This window comes from Paroedura picta, chromosome 4 (genome assembly GCF_049243985.1).
Source record: "Paroedura picta isolate Pp20150507F chromosome 4, Ppicta_v3.0, whole genome shotgun sequence".
NCBI lineage: Eukaryota > Metazoa > Chordata > Lepidosauria > Squamata > Gekkonidae > Paroedura > Paroedura picta.
In genome coordinates this window covers 102,217,413-102,236,377 of record NC_135372.1, presented here as the reverse complement: position 1 = coordinate 102,236,377, position 18,965 = coordinate 102,217,413, and the positions used below count along the sequence as shown (strand labels likewise).

The 18,965-nt window shown below is 44.2% G+C and overlaps 1 protein-coding gene across 2 annotated transcripts in view; it reads right to left on the bottom strand.

Moving 5' to 3' along the window:
* IKBKE (inhibitor of nuclear factor kappa B kinase subunit epsilon) overlaps nt 1-18,543 on the bottom strand; it is a 41,391-nt gene extending 22,848 nt beyond the window's left edge. For both annotated transcript variants that reach the window (XM_077334780.1, XM_077334781.1), the window contains exons 1-11: nt 18,210-18,543; nt 15,618-15,733; nt 13,958-14,098; nt 12,003-12,132; nt 11,613-11,794; nt 9,339-9,499; nt 9,055-9,165; nt 4,101-4,280; nt 3,636-3,832; nt 1,133-1,197; nt 639-730 (exon numbers count right to left, since the gene is read on the bottom strand). In XM_077334780.1, the coding sequence (XP_077190895.1) occupies nt 639-730; nt 1,133-1,197; nt 3,636-3,832; nt 4,101-4,280; nt 9,055-9,165; nt 9,339-9,499; nt 11,613-11,794; nt 12,003-12,132; nt 13,958-14,098; nt 15,618-15,733; nt 18,210-18,495 (1,661 nt within the window). In that variant the 5' untranslated portion in view covers nt 18,496-18,543. The remainder of the gene's footprint in view (nt 1-638; nt 731-1,132; nt 1,198-3,635; nt 3,833-4,100; nt 4,281-9,054; nt 9,166-9,338; nt 9,500-11,612; nt 11,795-12,002; nt 12,133-13,957; nt 14,099-15,617; nt 15,734-18,209) is intronic.
* Nucleotides 18,544-18,965: the final 422 nt, after the last annotated feature.

The window sequence follows — 18,965 nt, the reverse complement described above, 5'->3', positions numbered from 1 at the left end:
AGAGCAAAGGCACCCTTCCAAGTACCAGGGAGAGCCAGATGCAAATGTTCAAACTCAACATACAGCAAGGAATTGAGATAGTGTTGTGCCCTCCCTCCAAATATTTAACCCACCTATTATCTGTGTAATGAAACTAATATCTACATGCAATTTGGACATCTGTAAATAGAAATAATTTGTTCAATGCTTACATCCTGAATGTATATAGGTGATAACTATCTGTGCACAAAGGGAATCTGTCCACAAAGGCCTTAGCTCCAAGTAGAGGAGGCTGAGCATGTAAACTGGACGGAGGCAGGATGGAACTATCCTAGTCATCCACACACACTGAATTTCACTACCCGCAAAAAGCTAAAGATTTAAGTTGGGGGAAAATGGGGCTGAGTGGGTGGGTAGGCATCAGACAACAGTCAGTAGCAATATATTCCTGAGCTCAGAAAGCAGTGTCTTGAATCCAGCAAGCCAAGGGGAACATTCATTCACCAGAAAGACAGCATATAACAGCCACTTATGTGTGTCTGCTATAGATAGTTTTGGAAGATGAAGGGCAATTAAATGATGTGATTTCAAGCCAGGGGAATCTTAATTGCTTGCAGAAAAACAAAATATGCCCTGCACTACAGGAGCATTTTACTTACCTCACCCAATATAAGCCTCTGAGAACCAATTCCTGGCACTGCAGAAGTGACCATGCTACCCTCAAGGTGTAATAAGTTGCACTCACAACATCCTGGTGTATAAAGGAAAAAGGGGATGTGATTGACTGTGCGGTAGGCTACAGATACCAATTCATGAGCAGCTGGATGGCTGGATTGGGAAGGGCTGTGGCTCATTGATAAAACAAACAATTCACATGTCTCTACTTAAAGAACATCAGACAGCAGAGCTTGGGAAAGATCCTTCTCTGCCTGAGACCCTGGAAAGCTACTGCTAATCACAGCAGGTTATACTGGCCTACATGAATCAATGGTTTGATTTGATACAAGGCAGCATCATGCAACCATATGTTAGTATTTTGGCTTGCTGACTCTCCTGATCATCAGCCTTAAAAAAAATGTGTTTGATGTGGATCAAACACTCACACAATGCACAGAAACTTTCCCGGCCATTTCAGCCTGAAACCAAACTATACCTTTGCTGTACTGCAATCTGCTAAGACATCAACTTGTGGGAAAAACTTTGGGAACAATGAAGCCGCTGCAAAAATAACAATAACAATAATAATAATAATGAGAGATAAAGAAGAACCTCACATCAGTATCAAAGTGCTAACAGACAGAAAAACAGGGTACTATTCTGAAATAAGTCCCAGCTTCACAGATTTAGGGTGTACGAGGAAAGTGCTGTTGAGTTGCAGCCGCCTTCCGATAACTACTTAGTGTTTTCAAGGCAGGGATGACACGGATGGCTTGCCAGGGCCTTACTCTTGGGATTCCTTGGTGTTCTCCCATCCAAATACCATCTAGGGCCAGCCCTGCTTAGATTCTAAGACCTGGCAGGATCAGTTAATGTAGAGGATTTCCTGAAAATAAATGCACAAGGACATTTTAGAAAGTAATGACAAATTTTTGATACAAAGCATAAGCAGCTATTTTGCTATTAAATGCCTTCAACATGTGGCCAGAAAGGAGGAGAAATAGTGGCTCGGTCCGGAAATAATGCAAAACCATCCCTTAAATAGACATACTAAGGCTAGCGGGAATGTCTGGATGCAGGCCACAACCTACAGTTAGTTAGGCCAGGAGCTGAAACCATGGCCACAATGCAGACCAGGTCTATGAACACGATACAGAGGAAAGAATGAAGGCAAAGGAACCATGAAAGGAGGGCAAACAGGATTTGAATGACTGCCCGCTAATCATATCAGAGTTTCACAAACTAACCACAGTTTAACATTATGTCTGAATGAAACCATTGCCTTCTTGCATGCTTTCAAACCAAGGACAAGACACCACTGTGAAAGCAACCATAATGAGCAGGACAGGTAAAATGTCCTTCCTTAGTAGAGAAGGCTGTTGCCCCTGCTGCTGCAAAGCAATGATGACATCTAGTGTCCAAAACAAGCAATCCAGATATATCCCTGTTCTGTGAAATGTTTTCCAAAGTTGTAGACGAAGAAGAATTGGTTTTTATAGCCCACTTTTCACTACCCAAAGGAGTCTCAAAGCAGTTTACAGTTGCCTTCCCTTCTTCTCCCCACAACAGACACCCTGTGAGGTGGGTGAGGCTGAGACAGCTCTGACAGTACTGCTCTGTGAGAACAGCTCTAACAGGACTGTGACTGGCCCAAGGTCACCCACAGCTGGCTGCTTGTGGAGGAGTGGGAATCAAACCCAGCTCTCCAGATTAGAAACCGCTGCTCTTGACTACTACACCAAGCTGAATAGCCCAGTGTCACTGGAACTCAGAAATTAAGCTAGACCAGCCCTGATTAGTACTTGGATGGGAGGCCTCCAAGAAAGACTGGGGTTGCTATACAGAGGCAGGCAATGGCAAACCTTCTCATCACTTGCCCTTAAAATCCCATGGCTTTGTGGCCATTGTTAGATCACTGAAACTTGACAGCACATTTACTCCATGATCATGGCAACCACTTTCCATGCAAATACTCAGAGAGATTTTATACATTACCACTTTTTACAATATTGCCATATAACAGATACACAGTGCAGTCCTAAACAGAGTTATGCTCTTATCCCCGAGCAGAAGGGGGATTAGAACAAACTTTGAGCGCAAGGGCACCTTTGAGACCAACAAATGTGTGTGTGCACACGAAAGCCCAGGCAATCCCGATCTTGGAAGCTAAGCAGGGCCAACCCTGACCAGTATTAGGATGGGAGACCTTCAAGGATCTGGGTGGTAGTTCCTCCAAGGAACACAAAGGGTCATGAGCAGACCAATGGCAAACTAATCCCAAACATCCCTTGCCTGGATGCCAGATAACCCTCAGGACTCCTAGCTGTGCTACTCATACCATAGGATAAATGAATAAAACACCCAGAATAAAATAAAACTTTGTTGGTCTTAAAGGTGCCACTGGACCTAAAGTTTGTTCTGCTGCTTCAAACCAACATGGCTACCCACCTGAATCTATTTAGGATTGTAATGCTTTCAGCAACTTGGCCTTAAACGGATTGATTCAGAGGAAAGTTGAAACTGGCTCTCCCCCCCTCCTCCCTGGAACAACATCGCCTGGGGACATCAATTGGAACATCCCAACTGGGAACAGAAGGGTCAAAGCGCTGAGGGGTCAGGGGATGGATATTGTTGCTGCCATCTATTATATAGGGGATTGTATTTTAATAGTTTATGTTTTAATGTAAACCGCCACGAGCTGGCTGGTCCGAGAGTGGCGGTCTAGAAGTTTAATTAATTAATTAACTATATGACAAACCACACAGTAACTATTAATCTATCCTTCGCTGGTAATTTGTTCCAGTTGGTGGGACTGCGTAACACAAGCTGCAGGTAACCCTATTTTCTACATCACATTGCCACTGGTATACTCATGGGACTGTTTTTGGTTTTGACCAATGGGGAATGACCTAATTATGAAAGCACAGCTGTAAGCACATTTGACAGGAATGTATAAATGGCAAGAGAAGAGCAAGACATGACAAGGTAACTATACTCACGATCCCTGTACCTCAGCACCACTGGATCTTCCAGTTCTGTGCTCAGCATGATCAGAGGGCAGTTTTCTGTGGTCCTGGGGAAGTTATGAGCCTGAAGACTGGGCTCCAACGCATATGGGTGTCCCTCAAAGAAGTACTCCTGGTGGTGGGCAGCTATATTTGCTTCCCGAAAGACTTCTTCTAGAAATATGGTGGCTCTGAAGAACACAAAGAAGTAGGAATTATGGACCAGAGTGAGATTCTTCCTTCTTGGGGTGCCAGATCTCCTGTGCTCACCTTATACAAGTTATTCAAAACTTTCTCATCCCAGAAGCTGTTTGGGGATAAGGCTGAATGCTATTTTAAATGAACAGAGGGAATAATCTGCAGTTGCTTGTAAAACAGTTTTCAAACTGGATGGAGCTTATTTTATACACACACACACAAAATACATACATACATATATGCATTTATTCTGATCCTTACGTGTTATAGGAGTGGATGTAAACCCAGTGCATGACAGCTTGCGGCAAGCAGAAGATGTGGATTACTCTCCGGTGTAGGATGTCATTGGCTTCTGCAAAAAACTGGTCAAAGCCCCAGCACTGCTCTTGATCAACCTCCAAAATGTTTGCCAGGATGGGGACAAGTAGCCTTTTCAGTCCACTGTAGGGAGCATAGAAGAAAGAGCTAAGTATTATTCCTCTGCATGCCCACCCAGTGGAAAGCAATGCTTCTGCACAGCCCAAACTAAGTTTATGCATTACAGATGTCGCATGGCAGCTGGTTCATACAGCTGGATTCCACATCTCCTCAGCCGTATTTGGAGAATGGGATCCCGAGAGGTCATCAGGTTCACACATGTACTAGCCACACCAGTGCCAGCAGGGGAGGGAGGGAAGTAGCATCCACACAGCTCTGGCAATCCCATGCCAGTCAGCCATGCAAATGTTCAGCAGAGGATCTAGTCACAAAGTCACATCTAGTCACATTTTTCTCAAGTCCATCAAATTAAACAAAAATCCCAAAGATTAGCAGGAAAAAAAAGTTAAGACAGGATAACTTCTGCAGCAGAGGTTTAGACCCCATTCAAAAAAATTATGAACAGAGGAGAAAATAGGGCAAACAATCAATGAGAGACACAGAGAAAGAAAAAGAAAGAAGAGTCTTGTGGGAAAAGAAGCAGATATGAGAGAAAATAAGCACATTCAATGTGATAACAGAAGCTGAAATTGTTGCTCTTGGGACTACCCCTTATGGCAGGACAGGGTCTAATTTGAACATCATAATGTGGTGAATAAAATAAACTTTCTAAAACTTTGGTTCATTTCTGAAAGGCTTTTTATCCCCAGCACATCTCTTAGTACCAGAATATCCTGGGAGAAAAATGCCTGGAGCAATGGCAACAAGAGGGCCAGCATGGTGTAGTGGTTAAGAGTGGCAGACTCTAATCTGGAGAACAAGGTTTGATTCCCCTCTCCTCCACATGCAGCCAGGTAGGTGACCTTGGGCTAGTCACAGTTTTCTCACAGCTATTCTCGTAGAGATGTTCTGTCAGCCCAACTTACCTCACAGGGTGCCTGTTGTGGGGAGAGGAAGGTTAGGCAATTGTAAGTTGTTTTGAGATTCCTTTGGGTAGAAAAGTTCTTCATCTAACAGACAAATAATATATGGCATTCCCTGCCACACGATGAATCAAGGAGAAGATAAGGGAGGGAAAACCAAGGGAATAATGGTTGGCATATGCTACAGTTCACCTGACCAGGGTGAGGATGTGGATACTGTCCTCCTTGATCAGCCTGATATCCAGGCATCAGGACCTTGTAATTATGGGTGACTGATGGGTGATTTCAATTTACCTGATGTGTGCTGGGAAACAAACTGCTAAGCATCCAAAGTCATGCAACTTTCTGACCTGCCAAGCTGACAATTTCATTTCTCAAATGGTGGAAGAATCTATGAGAGGCTCAGCCATAATTGACTTAATACTGACTAACAGGGAAGAGTTGGCTGAAGGAGGTGGGGACTCTGGGGGGGAGTGGCCCTATTCTCCTAGAATTCCTTTTGAGATGGAGGCAAGGATGTTTGTAGTCAGATGTGTATGTTAGACTTCCTTAGGGCAAACTTTAATAAACTCAGACACATGATAAGAATCAATCAATGGACCAGAATGCAGGAAGAGAAAGGAGCAAGTGATGGGTGAGCTCCCCTTAATCAAGAGCTATTCCTGGCAAATATTCCTGGCAAATAGATGGGGAAGAAATGGAGATAGTGACAGATTTTATTTTCCTGGGCTCCATGATTACTGCAGATGGGGACTGCAGCAAAGAAATTAAAAGACGCTTGCTCCTGGGGAGGAAAGCTATGGCAAATCTAGACAGCATCCTAAAAAGCAGAGATATCACCCTGCCAACAAAAGTGCGTTTAGTCAAGGCTATGGTATTCCCAGTTGCAATGTATGGCTGTGAAAGTTGGACCATAAGGAAGGCAGAGCGTCAAAGAATTGAGGCTTTTGAACTCTGTTGCTGGAGAAGACTCTTGCGAGTCCCTTGGACTGCAAGGCAAACAAACTGGGCAGTCCTAGAGGAGATCAGCCCTGCCTGCTCCTTAGAAGGCCAGATCCGGAAGATGAAACTCAAATACTTTGGCCACCTCATGAGAAGGAAAGACTCCCTGGAGAAGAGGCTAATGCTGGGCTCGATTAAGGACAAAAGAAGAAGGGGACAACAGAGAATGAGGTGGGTGTATGGAGTAACTGAGGCAGTAGGTGCAAACTTAAATGGACTCTGAAGAATGGTAGAGGACAGGAAGGCCTGGAGGATCATTGTCCATGGGGTCGCGATGGGTCGGACACGACTTCGCACCTAACAACAACATTGCTGACTATTCCAGCAAGACGGAAACACGGTAAGGGATCCAAGAAGCCTATCTGGATGAACAGAGAACTTCAGAAGGTGCTACAGAAAAAGAAAGGAAATGTTCAAGAAATGGAGGTGGAGGGAAGAGGACAGACCTCTAAAGAAGATGATCTGCAGTCCAGTAGGCACTGTAGGTCACTCATCAGAGAGATCAAAGCAAAGAGTTATCCGAGTCTTATAACAAGAAAATCTTCTTTAGATATGTGAGGAGCAAACATAAAGGAACTGAAGCAATAGGGAATAGCTTAGGGAATGCCATGTATTATTTATGTGTTAGATGAAGAACTTTTCACTACCCAAAGGAATCAATGTTGGATGAAGTTGGAGAGACTTGGACAGAGAAAGCAGAAAGGCTCAGTACTGATTTTGTCTCCCCTTTCTCCTGAAAGAATACGGACACATCTAGGGATGGTAGTAGCCAACATAGTTTCTGGGTATTGGATTGACATGAAAAGAGGTTGTCAAGAGGCACCTGGTTGCACTGGATGAGTTCACAGATTCCCTGGGCTGGATGGTGTGCACCCAAGAATGCTCAAAGAACTTTCTGGTGAGCTTCCTGAAGCTCTGTTCATCATCTTCAGGACTTCTAGAAGGACTGAAGATATGCCAGAAGACTGGAGGCCAAATGTTATCCCAATAATCAAAAAAGGGGGGAGAGATGTGTTGGGAAACTACAGGCCATTGAGTCTGGCCTCAGTTGTTGGGAAGATAATGGAGCAGACTTTAAAGGGGGTGATCTGCAAACATCAAAAGGGCAATTTGTTGATCCAGAGAAGTTAGCATGAATTTACCTCCAATGGGTCCTGCCGGACCAACCTGGTTTCCTTCTTTGACCAAGTGATGAGTTTTTAGAACATTCCCTATGATGTTCTGATGGGTAAACTGAAGGACTGCAGACTGGATTTTTGGATGGTCAGGTGGATAGGGAACTGGTTAGAAAATCACACCCAAAGAGTAGTTGTAAGTGGTGTTTCATTGGATTGGAGGGAGGTGAGCAGTGGGGTACCACAGGGCTTGGTACTGGGTCCAGTACTTTTCAACATTTTTGTCAATGATCTGCATGAGGGAGTGTAGAAACTACTCATTAAATTTGCAAAGGACACCAATTTGGACTCTAAGCTAAATATAAGCAGACAGTGTGATGGGACAGTAAAAAAGTGAAGGCAATCTTGGGCAGTATCAACACAGACATCACATCAAAGTCGCAAGATGTCATAGTCCCGCTGTAGGTCAGATTGCACCTGGAGTATTGTGTGCAGATCTGGAGGCCTCCCTTCAAAAAGGGCATGGAAAAAATTGAGATGGTGCAGAATTGAGTGACGAGGATGATCCGGGGCCTGGGGACTAAGCCTTATGAGGAAAGGCTGAGGGAGTTGACAGTGTTTGGCCTGGAGAAGAGGAGATTGAGAGGGGACATGATTACTCTCTTTAAATATTTGAAATGTATTATTTGGAGGGAGGCAGGGAGTGGTTCCTGTTGACCACAGAGGATGGGACCTGCAGCAATGGCTTTAAACTATGTGTAGAATGGTACCAGCTAGATATTAAGGGAAAAAATTGCATAGTCTGAGTTGTTTAGCAGTGGAATCAGCTGCTTAAGGAGGTGGTGAGCTCCCCCTCACTGGCAGTCTTCAAGCAGCAGCTGGGCAGATACTGAGTCAGTTTGGCGTAGTTGTTAGGAGTTCGGACTTCTAATCTGGCATGCCGGGTTCGATTCTGCACTCCCCCACATGCAGCCAGCTGGGTGACCTTGGGCTCGCCAGGGCACTGATAAAACTGTTCTGACCCAGCAGTGATATCAGGGCTGTTGCAGCCTCACCTACCTCACAGGGTGTCTGTTGTGGGGAGAGGAAAGGGAAGGCAACTGTAAGCCGCTTTGAGACTCCTTCGGGTAGAGAAAAGTGGCATATAAGAACCAACTCTTCTTCTTCCAATTTATGGATGCTTTAAGCTGATCTTGCACTGAGTACAGGGTTAAACTACATGGTCTATGGTTCCATAAAGGCCATTAGCAATGGCTATAAAAGGGACTAGACAAAGTCACAGTAGAACTTTATAACTATTACGCATAAGAATTAAACAGGAGCTTTCCACTTCAGAGGCAGACTACCCTGGAATATCAGCTGCTGGTGGGAAAATGGGGAGGGCCTCTGACTTCATGCCCTGCTTCCCGGAAACATCCAGCTAGCTACTATGAAACAAGATGTGGAATTGGATGATCCTTGGCCTGATACTTTGCAACTCTTAAGGTCCAAGTTGCATTACCTTCTAATAACAAACCACACAAGCACAGGAGCATGCACCTGCATACACACCTGCATGAGAAAAGTTATCAGGGCTTCCATGTACGACTCAGACAGAAAGATTAGCCCCATGTGAATTTAGTGAGTGCGGAGTATATAGGGGAGTATATAGATGTACATGTGCATGTACTTGTAAGTGACACGGAAAAGATTCTGCTGCACAGCAAGGGACCTCGGAAGCCTCCACAGTTACTGCTTTTCAGTTCCCTCTCTACTCACAGAGAAAGTTTGCACGTAATCGGTAGCTCATAAGTCCAGTCAATGGTCCCATTCTCCTGTTGTTGGATGCCTGCAATAGCTCCAGCGGGCTTCTCAGTAGTTATTTTGTACCTATAGAAAGGAAGAGACATTCCAGCTTTGCATGTCAGCAAAAAAAGGATTCCTTTTCTTCCAAAGATATAAGCCGCATTTACTGGGTTTCTGTTTTTTAGAAGGGCAGAGAGGATTTAGTGGACACCGAGGAGATGAAGTTGACAGCTAAAAATACCATGCAACATACATACATGATTTCCTTGTTCTTGCGAGGTCCTCCAAAAGGGATAAATGGGAGGCTGCCTGTGGCTGCATGGTAAAAGGTCACCCCAATACTCCACAGATCTACCGTTGCCCCGTAAGCCCTCTGCTGGGGCTTCTTCAGCACAGCTCGCTTATATATATCAGGGTGCTGTCAGTAAAAAAAATATTGCACTTTGATATTTATTTATTTAGTACATGTCTGTCCTGCTTTTCCTCCAAGAAGCTCAGAGTGTTGTTCACTATTCTCCCCTCCCCCTTTTACCTTCACAACAATCAAGTGAGATAGTGCATTCAGCAGGGGGTTGGACTAGATGCCCCTGGAGGTCCCTTCCAACTCTATGATTCTACGATTCCAGGTGGAGAGAGAGAGAGAGAGTGTGTGCTTGGTGAAAGGTCAGTCAGCATGCTTTATGGCAGATGGGGGATTTGAACTTGGGTTTCCTAGCTCCTAGTTCAACACCCTAACCATTACATCACACCAGCCTTCCTTTTGGAAACACGCTGTTTGAAGAATTGTGTAATTTTCCAGATGACACCTCTCCAATTTATAGCATGATAAATTTGAGGGCTAGAAAAGTGTACGAAGACTCTATATTAGACCTGGATTAGAGAGTACATTTGATAGCCTGCTGTGTGCTAACTAGTGGAAATTTATTAGTGGATCAACAGAGTGCCCAAGGCACATAGCACAGCAAAATTTATCTGCTTGTGTATGCTGACAATATAACAAACGGAGCAACTTTATCTTTGCAAACTGGTATGAGTTCTTCATTGTAAAAAACTCCACTCTAGAAAGGATATAGGATTCTTATCCAGTCTAAGTAGGATGGATAGAGATGCAAGAACCAGTGTCCTGCCCTCATGCTGCCAAGTTGGAGACAACTGGCAGAGTGTGGAGAGAAGGTGCCATGCTGGAAGGAAGTTTCCTTAGGAATGGCAAGCTACACAACAAAGGGCTAGCAGCAGAACAGTAGAAAACAAGGTTGCCCAGGGTCCTGGCTTAACTAACCTTCTGACTATGTATCTCCCCCCTGCCCCACACCCAACTACGTCAGCACAAAGTGCTTCACTTCCAACTAACCATGTTATTTAAGGGGCAGTATGCTGGGATGCAATCCGTGGTACCAGGACTTGGGGGAAACCTGCCCGAGCTCACTTTTGATTCACAACAGAGTCTCCTAACTGCCTTTCACTGTCAAGTATATAGCCTGTGACAGCTCAGACCCACCTTTTCCATGGCAGCTCTGCTATGATGGAACTGCTTCCCAGAATGGAACAAACATGCATCTACCCTTGGGGGCGTCTAAGGAGGCTATAATACAAAACTATTCCAGAAGTGCTTATGGGGCACCTGGAATTGGGTTCTGACATACCTGTTTTCATTATCTCTTTGTTATTTGTGAAAATGTCTATACTATAAGCTCAAAGTGGCTTGCAGATCATAATTAAAAACATAAAAACACAGTAAACCCTAAAAATAACCCCCACCTCTTGTTTTGATTTACATGTTTTTGATTAAGTTAATTTAATGGAAAAGCTTGATAGTGGGGTATACTTATTAAAATGAAATAAATGCATTGGACCCCAAATGTGGAAAGGCAACAGTAGTACAGGTGGGGAAACGGAGGTGAGTGAGGGTGACAGAAAAACAAGAACTTCCAGTCCTTGAGCAGCAGGGTCCACACATACTCATTCTACCTTCTGGGCAGGCACGGTATCAGAGCCTATCCTATCAGTCACAGTGGCTTGAGCAGGGGGTCTGACCAGAAATAGGTCCAGTCCCGCTGGTGGACCTCCTAATGGCACCTGGGTTTTGGTCACTGTGTGACAGAGTGTTGGACTAGGTGGGCCATTCACTTGATCCAACATGGCTTCTCTTATGTTCTTAAGTTCCCTCTTCTCAAGATTATATACCCACAGCAGTCTCCTACAACTCCCTGAAGGGTCACCAGAATGCACAATGACCCCAGTTCCAAATCACTCCAATTAATTTCTCTTTTCTACTGGAAACAAAGGAACCTGACAATGGTTAGAACACTGAGGTACGATCTTGGAGCTCCAGTGTCACATCCCCACTCTGCCGTGGGAACTCACTGGGAGTTGCAAGTTGTTTTAGGTCCTCATGGGGGAGAGGTAGTAATTTAAAAAAACCAATTCCTTGCACCATCTCTGAATTCCAAATCATGAATCAGATTCACAGGTATTTTGCCATCAGAAGTTCTCTTACTTAATTAAAAGGGCCCACTTTGCATTTTACTCACAAGATATTCTTCGGTCCCATAAACTGACACAAACTTTTCATCATCTTCCAGCACACGGGCAGCTCCAAAATCTGTCAGCTTGTAAACACTCTGCCTGTCTTCTCCAATGAGACGCATGATGTTCCCTGGTTTGATATCCCTGTGAACAATTCCATTTTCACGAAGGTGATTCATTCCAGACACTAGAAAGGGAAATCAGGGGAAGGAGTATGAGAAGACATTGGAATTTATTGTTTTATTTATTATATATTTGTATGCTGCCACTCCCAGCACAACTTGACCCTTAGAGGACCATGTTTCATGCATTTTGATTGGAGAAGGGATATGGAGGAGGGATATGCACACTCTTAGAGCCAACACCTTTGACAAAGGGGTAACCCTGGAACTTACCTACACAGTGTAACACTATGAGGAACTCAGATTCTGACAAGCCAAAGGCATTTTCTGGCTCTTCTAACAAGGTCAGCAGGCTCCCACCTGAGCAATACTCCATTACCAGCACTTTCTGTTTGCTGCTTTCCTGTGTTCGGATTGAGGATGAAAGTTAAATCCCATCAGTATTATCTCATTTACAAAACTAGGCCCCTGTTTTGGACACCTCATTTTGCCACCACTGAAAGACAGCATGAATTCCCTGAAAGCACTTTTAAAATCACACTAACTGGAAAGAGCATGGAAGAGGAGCAAGAGAGGGGAACTACCGGCTTGCAAGCAAATTTTAGTGGCAATCTAGACCCTTTCCCTCAGGGCCATGGTGGGACCAGTACATGTTTGTGGTCATTCCAGCATGCACCCCAGATATGGGCCTTTTGGAACCTGGGCTATGGGGCTTCTGGTAGTAACAAGAGAGTTGATTTACCAGTGTTTATCCTTAAAGAATTTCTACACTGCAAGGATGCAAAATATGTGCCCATGAGTGCACGCAGCTCAACAAGCAGAGATTTAAGTCCCATTTTGAGGACAGGTAACATCATGGTCTTTTAAACCTCCTGACCAAAACCACCCTGTTCACAGGAACTGCTAAAAAGAGGAAATAATGCATGAAAAAGCAGGCTTGGTAGCTTCATCATGCCCAGATGGCCACTTATTATGGAGAACAAGAAGATCTGCCAATCAACTCTGTGGACTGGGTGTAATGACAAAACCAAGGAATCAAAATACTTATTTGCCAGTCATTTTTCATAGTAACAAATGCAGAGGGCTGTGTGTTCATTAGTCTTGAGAAACAATGTAGCACTAAATTCAGACCAGGGGAAAGAACATAGCAGGCAAGTATTTAGCTTCTGTCCTTATTTGCATTTTTTTACTTCCCTCATGGAAACTGACTCAGAATCCTCCATTCCTTTAGAAGGAAGAAATTATTACCCAATAGACAGCATGATTAGACACAAGCTTCACACACACACACACAAAAAAACAGATGATACAGCCCTTTTAGGATTGTGTCACTTTGGAATAAGGTAAAATGATTACAAATTTATCTCTGTCTAAAAGAAAGTGAAGCTCATACTCTTCTCACATGCTAACTTTCCACAGCCAAAAGATTCAAATCATATTGTTCCTTGCCTCCTCTTTCAAGTGGTACAATCCTAGTCTATACCAGATCATTCTACTGAATGTGCAATTCTGAGTCTCTTTAATCTCATTAATCTTCCCATGGTTCAAGAATCAAAATATGAAATACAAAGATACTTAAAAACAAAGGATAGGCGGTAAGTTATACCCCATAGATATGCTTGTAAAATGCTCTGAATGGAAACAGTACGGGCGTTTGTTAAGGAGTTCAAGGGGGTAAGCAAGAGATCAAATGCTGCACTGAAACAGGCCACATTGTGGCATACTAGTGCACTAATGCCAACATACAGTATATGTGTGGGTATACACACAAGGTTGACTCAGCCTTCCATCCTTCCGAGGTTGGTAAAATGAGTACCCAGCTTGCTGGGGGGTAAACGGTAATGACTGGGGAAGGCACTGGCAAACCACCCCGTATTGAGTCTGCCAAGAAAACGCTAGAGGGCGTCACCCCAAGGGTCAGACATGACTCGGTGCTTGCACAGGGGATACCTTTACCTTTACCTTTACACACATACACACACGCACACATACGCACACACTACGCATTCCATAGCTTCAAATGGCTGGGGGCATATTCTGTATGAATAAGTGAATGAAGAGATTGACATGCCTACAGAGAAAGGATGTTACGTGTGTTTGGTAAAGCCCACAAACAAACTGCACAAAAATTCTGGGCAAATTGGTCCATACAAAGTTTATCATAATACTATTATCCCACCAATGTCACCATAGCAACAATTCCGCATTGTAGTGATCGCCAAACTCACAATTTCTTCCACAGCAAAGAGTTTGACAATGTTATGGTGGTTTAACTTCCTTAGGACTTCAAATTCTCTTATCTGTACCTCCTGAGGTCTCAGGTAACTGGCATTGTTGAAGACTTTAACAGCAACTACTTCTCCTGATTTCTGGAGCAAGAAAGAGAAATTAGCAAGAATGTAAACGCTTTACACAGAACATGAACAAGTTGCAAGCAGGTAAATTTGCAAGATTATAAATAGGAAGTTTAGAAAATTATCTCCACATATACAATGGACACATGCTAAGGAGACAATTTGTGGCTTAACTCATACATATACAAGCCATTTGAATTGTATGTTTCACCAAATACTTGCTATGATTTCACTTGCACCAATGAGTACTTCCCAGAAAGCTGTACTGATATAACTTAAATTGTCATCGCCAGTTCACACAAATCTACTTCCATAAAGAAATTCCTCGAAACAGCTGTACTGCAAATAGATGTACATATTGGAAGCTGTATGCATAAAGTAAGCCCACATGGATAGTTCTCACATTAGAAATATCCTCCAAAGATAATCACCCATATTATCTTAGTTAAAAAACCCAGCAGTGTTATCAACCAGCCCGGATCTGATTGTCATACTAGACCAAATGTGACAAATCTCCCATGGGTCCTTTAAAAGGCAATAATCAGTCCTCCATGACTGCTTTGAAGGGCGCAGACCACCAGAGAACAAAGTGTGGCTTTAAAGAGCAGATTTAAATAATTGAAGAAGCACTGAAGAAAGGGATAAATACTAACTAGCTTTAAAAAAAACTTTCAGAGATCTTGTTGTAGTGGTTAGGAGTGCAGACTTCTAATCTGGCAAGCCTGGTTTGATTCTGCACTCCCCACATGCAGCCATCTAGGTGACCTTGGGCTAGTCACAGTCCTGATAGTACTGTTCTGACCAAGCAGTAATATCAGGGCTCTCTCAGCCTCACCAACCTCAGAGGGTGTCTGTTGTGGGGAGAGGAAAGGGAAGGCGAATGTAAGCTGCTTTGAGACTCCTTCAGGTAGAGAAAAGCGGCATATAAGAAATCATAGAATCATAGAGTTGGAAGGGGCCATACAGGCCATCTAGTCCAACCCCCTGCTCAACACAGGATCAGCCCAAAGCATCCAAGAACCAACTCTTTCTTATTGATTCACAAATAAAATTTAGTTTAATCTCGTGAATAGAAGAGAAATCCCTTCAGAAATATTACAGTTTTGCTGGAAGTATTACTTTGGCAGTTCAAAGTAACAGCCCTGCACATTACAGAAACAAGCCTGGCTTCTCACCCCCCCCCCCCCCAGGCATCTCAGTTCCCATTCCTCTTTATGTGACTGTCATTTCTGAGGTGGGCTAAACTTTTGGCCCTCAAATCTCCCCTTAATAATCACCTGGATCTTTTATATGATTCATTAAGGGAAGCTGTGATGTAACTCCATGTCACCTTTATATTCAAATAATTTAGAAAGGTGGTGTGGCCTTTGCATTTCAATTTTTCTATTGTGAGATCTGTTTTATCACACTGTCCCATTTTATCTGTGATTGTATTTGTAATTCTTTTGTTTTCCTTCTTTTTGGACAGAAACGCTGCTGCCAAAACATAACCAAGTCACTTCCAGGGCATCCCAGTTAGGAAGTATCTCCTTACCTTGTTGCGGGCTTTGTACACGCTGGCAGTGGCACCTTGGCCCAGCACATCCTCTGTTTCCCAGAGATAGTTCGGTGTACTTTTCATGGCCCCTGAGTGGGTAGTCAGCCTATCACCTGCAAGACAAATGGAAGCTGGAAGCAAACGCCACATGGTGGCAATGAGATAAGTCCATTCCTGGAGTCTAGCTTGGAAAGGCTCTCAATCAACTCAGGTAATTTGGTTTTTGTTAATGAATACCACAGCTCAGAGTCAAGTATCTCTGTTACTTAAACTGAGGGTAATCCCTCCATACTCCTGCATTTCCCAGGCACTCATATTAGAGTTTCCAAAAAATACATCTGCTTACAATCCATAATACCCAGATTCCCAATACTGGGACTGGAGGAATTTCAACATAACATAGGCATCAACTACTCTTCTCTTCTGGCTACTACACCTTGACTGCAGGTCCTCTTTTAGAGTTCTTGCTCAGTAAAACACCTGGAAAGCCAAGGCTTCAGAGCTCATTCCTAAAGGATCATTCACTTCCTGATGAGAGTAAATATTCAGGGACCATCTCTCTGAATATGTTCCACAAAGGACTCTTTGACTGGACAATACTAATGAGCTGAGGATCCCTGGCCCAAAGGAAATCTGTCTGGCTTTGACCAGAATGAGCTCACCAGGTAGAATGAGCTCCCAGGAGAAATCAGGGACCTGTTGGAGCTGAGTTCTGCCAGCCCGCAACACAGAGCTCTTCCACCGAGCCTATGTTTGAGGCCAGCCGATTAACAACAATTTCACTAAAATCTTGGGCTGCCCCTAAAGGTAATGGTATCCCCCGTGCAAGCACCAAGTCATGTCTGACCCATGGGGTGATGCCCTCTAGCGTTTTCATGGCAGACTCAATACGGGGTAGTTTGCCAGTGCCTTCCCCAGTCATTACCATTTACCCCCCAGCAAGCTAGGTACTCCTTTTACCGACCTTGGAAGGATGGAAGGCTGAGTCAACCTTGAGCCGGCTGCTGGGATCGAACTCCCAGCCTCATGGTCAGAGCTTCAGACAGCATGTTGGCTGCCTTACCACCCTGTGCCACAAGAAGCTCATCAAAGATGTACATAACTACCTAAATAAATAATTGAAGCCTGTGTGAGGTCGGACACAAACTATCTTCTGGGCTAATAAGTAAACACTGCCAAGTACTATCGTTTGTGGCCTATAGTAGAAGCATCTCCATTTTGCAAGGACAGAAAGCAAAAGCATTGCAAAACAGTCAAAGAGGAAATGCTTTGTTTCCTGCAAAAGAGAAATGCAATGCCTAGAGTTTCTGCAACTAACTAGTTTTCTCTCATAACCAACAAAGTCTAGAGGTATTTCTCTCTCTATCTCTCTCTTTTAAAAGCCTTAAGATACACATATTACTGATGAGTAGGCAAATAATCTTATCTAAAGTATCTTCAAGATAAGTTTATGCAGACCTAGTGACACAGTTAAACTTGGCACTGACTTGTTCTATATCATTACATATGTTCAGCCATATGACACTGCATTGCTCTTTTGAAGCGTTCTTGAGGATATGTGACATTTTTGTGACATTTCTGCCATACATAAAAACCTTACTTCACTCAGGAATATTCCTTACTAGCAAACAGTTCGTATTCAGGAGATGATCTGAAATAGCATCAGCTATGTGCGACTCCCTAGCTACTGACCCTTTACAACAGGCTGCAGTTTCTGGGGCCATTTGAATTCTATCATAAACCAAACTGTTTATTTGCCATGTGTCTGAAGTTACTGGAAAGTAAGTTCCTTTCCCTGATCTTTCCAAAACTTGTTTTGTTACAGGGTTTAAGGAAAAATAAGAACAAAACCTGGATGGCCACTGCCCATGCAGGAAAGTTTGGATTTTCATTACAGCAGCCATTTCATCTTCTGACCATTGGGAACCTTGTTATTTAAATAAGCAACTGAATACCCTTACGTTGATATAATATTATATCAGTATGTGTGACCGACTCACTAAACTCATAGCTTCCATTTTTAAAAATCACCTCTATCACCTCTCATTAGGGAGACCTGCTTTTTTAATTAGTTAAACTTATTCACCGCCACTCCCAGACCACCTGGCTCGCAGCAGATTACAACAATAAAATCAAATATGATAAAACCAATAGAACCCCAACTTCCAGGCACCCCCTCAACCCACTAATCTCTAAAAACTCAGGAGCTCCCCTTCTCCCCATTCCTCAGGACGGGCCCTTATAGATCTTCCTTAAAGGTAAAGGTATCCCCCTGTGCAAGCACCGGGTCATGTCTGACCCTTGGGGTGATGCCTTGGTCTTAACCAAACACCTGGTGGAAGAGCTCCTTCTTGCAGGTCCTGCGGAACTGGGTCAGCTCCTTCAGGAGTCAAAACCAGAACCTTGAACGTGATCCAGTATACCACTGGCAACCAGAGAATCATAGAGTAGGAAGGGAGGACTGGAATAGCTGTGCTCTATAACCAAGGGGAGGAAAGCGTGCCAGCTCCCAGCTCGCCTTGCACAATTGCCCCAGGCATCCCTTCCCAATGCAAGAGCCTTCACAGGTATCGACATAAAGGGACCCACCTGTAGTGCGGCGGCTCTCTCGGTCCCGGCTTAATTCCTCCCCGGCTTCTGGACAATCCTCATCCAAAGTGCAAGCGAGTGATGAATAAAGAGTTGGGAAACTTCTTAGGGCCTCGGAGCGACTTCCTGCTTGTTCGTCTTCTCTTAAAGGTACACGGCCCCATTCTCTGTTCTCCCGCCAGGCGCCGCTCAACCGGGCTCCTCTCCGGCTCTCCCCTCCCTCGTCAATTGCTTTATTCTTGACGGTTTTTATTTCTGTGACGCTAGTGGCGAAATCGAAAAACATTTAACTCCGCCGCCTGAGGAGGAGTTTCCCTTCCTTGTAGGCTTAACCTGTCCCGTGTCCCACACCTCCCCCCCCCCCGGTCCTTGGGTGGAGCCCCGAGGCGGAGTGAAGCGAAGGGAAGGGCCCCGGGTGAATGAGCTGCGTCCCCCGCCCCGTTGCACACTATTGCTGGTCTCTTGCCTTGAAGCCGTGCTAGCCGCCTCTTACGACTCATCCCCCCATTGCAGACAGTCCCGGAGTACCGCTGTGTCACAGTCGGAAAGCAGGAAATGTTCGGCGCGTGAAGAACGGATGCAGATCGCTTGCAAAAAATCAGTTCTCTCCATGTTATACATTTTTGGACCATTTTACGGATGGGGAATGGCAGGTCTGGAAAATGACTTGCTCAAGGTCCGTGGCAAAAGTTTATTACACTTAACCAGTCCCTGGCCAGCGCCCTTTATCGCCAGCTGGACCGCTAGCCAAGGCCG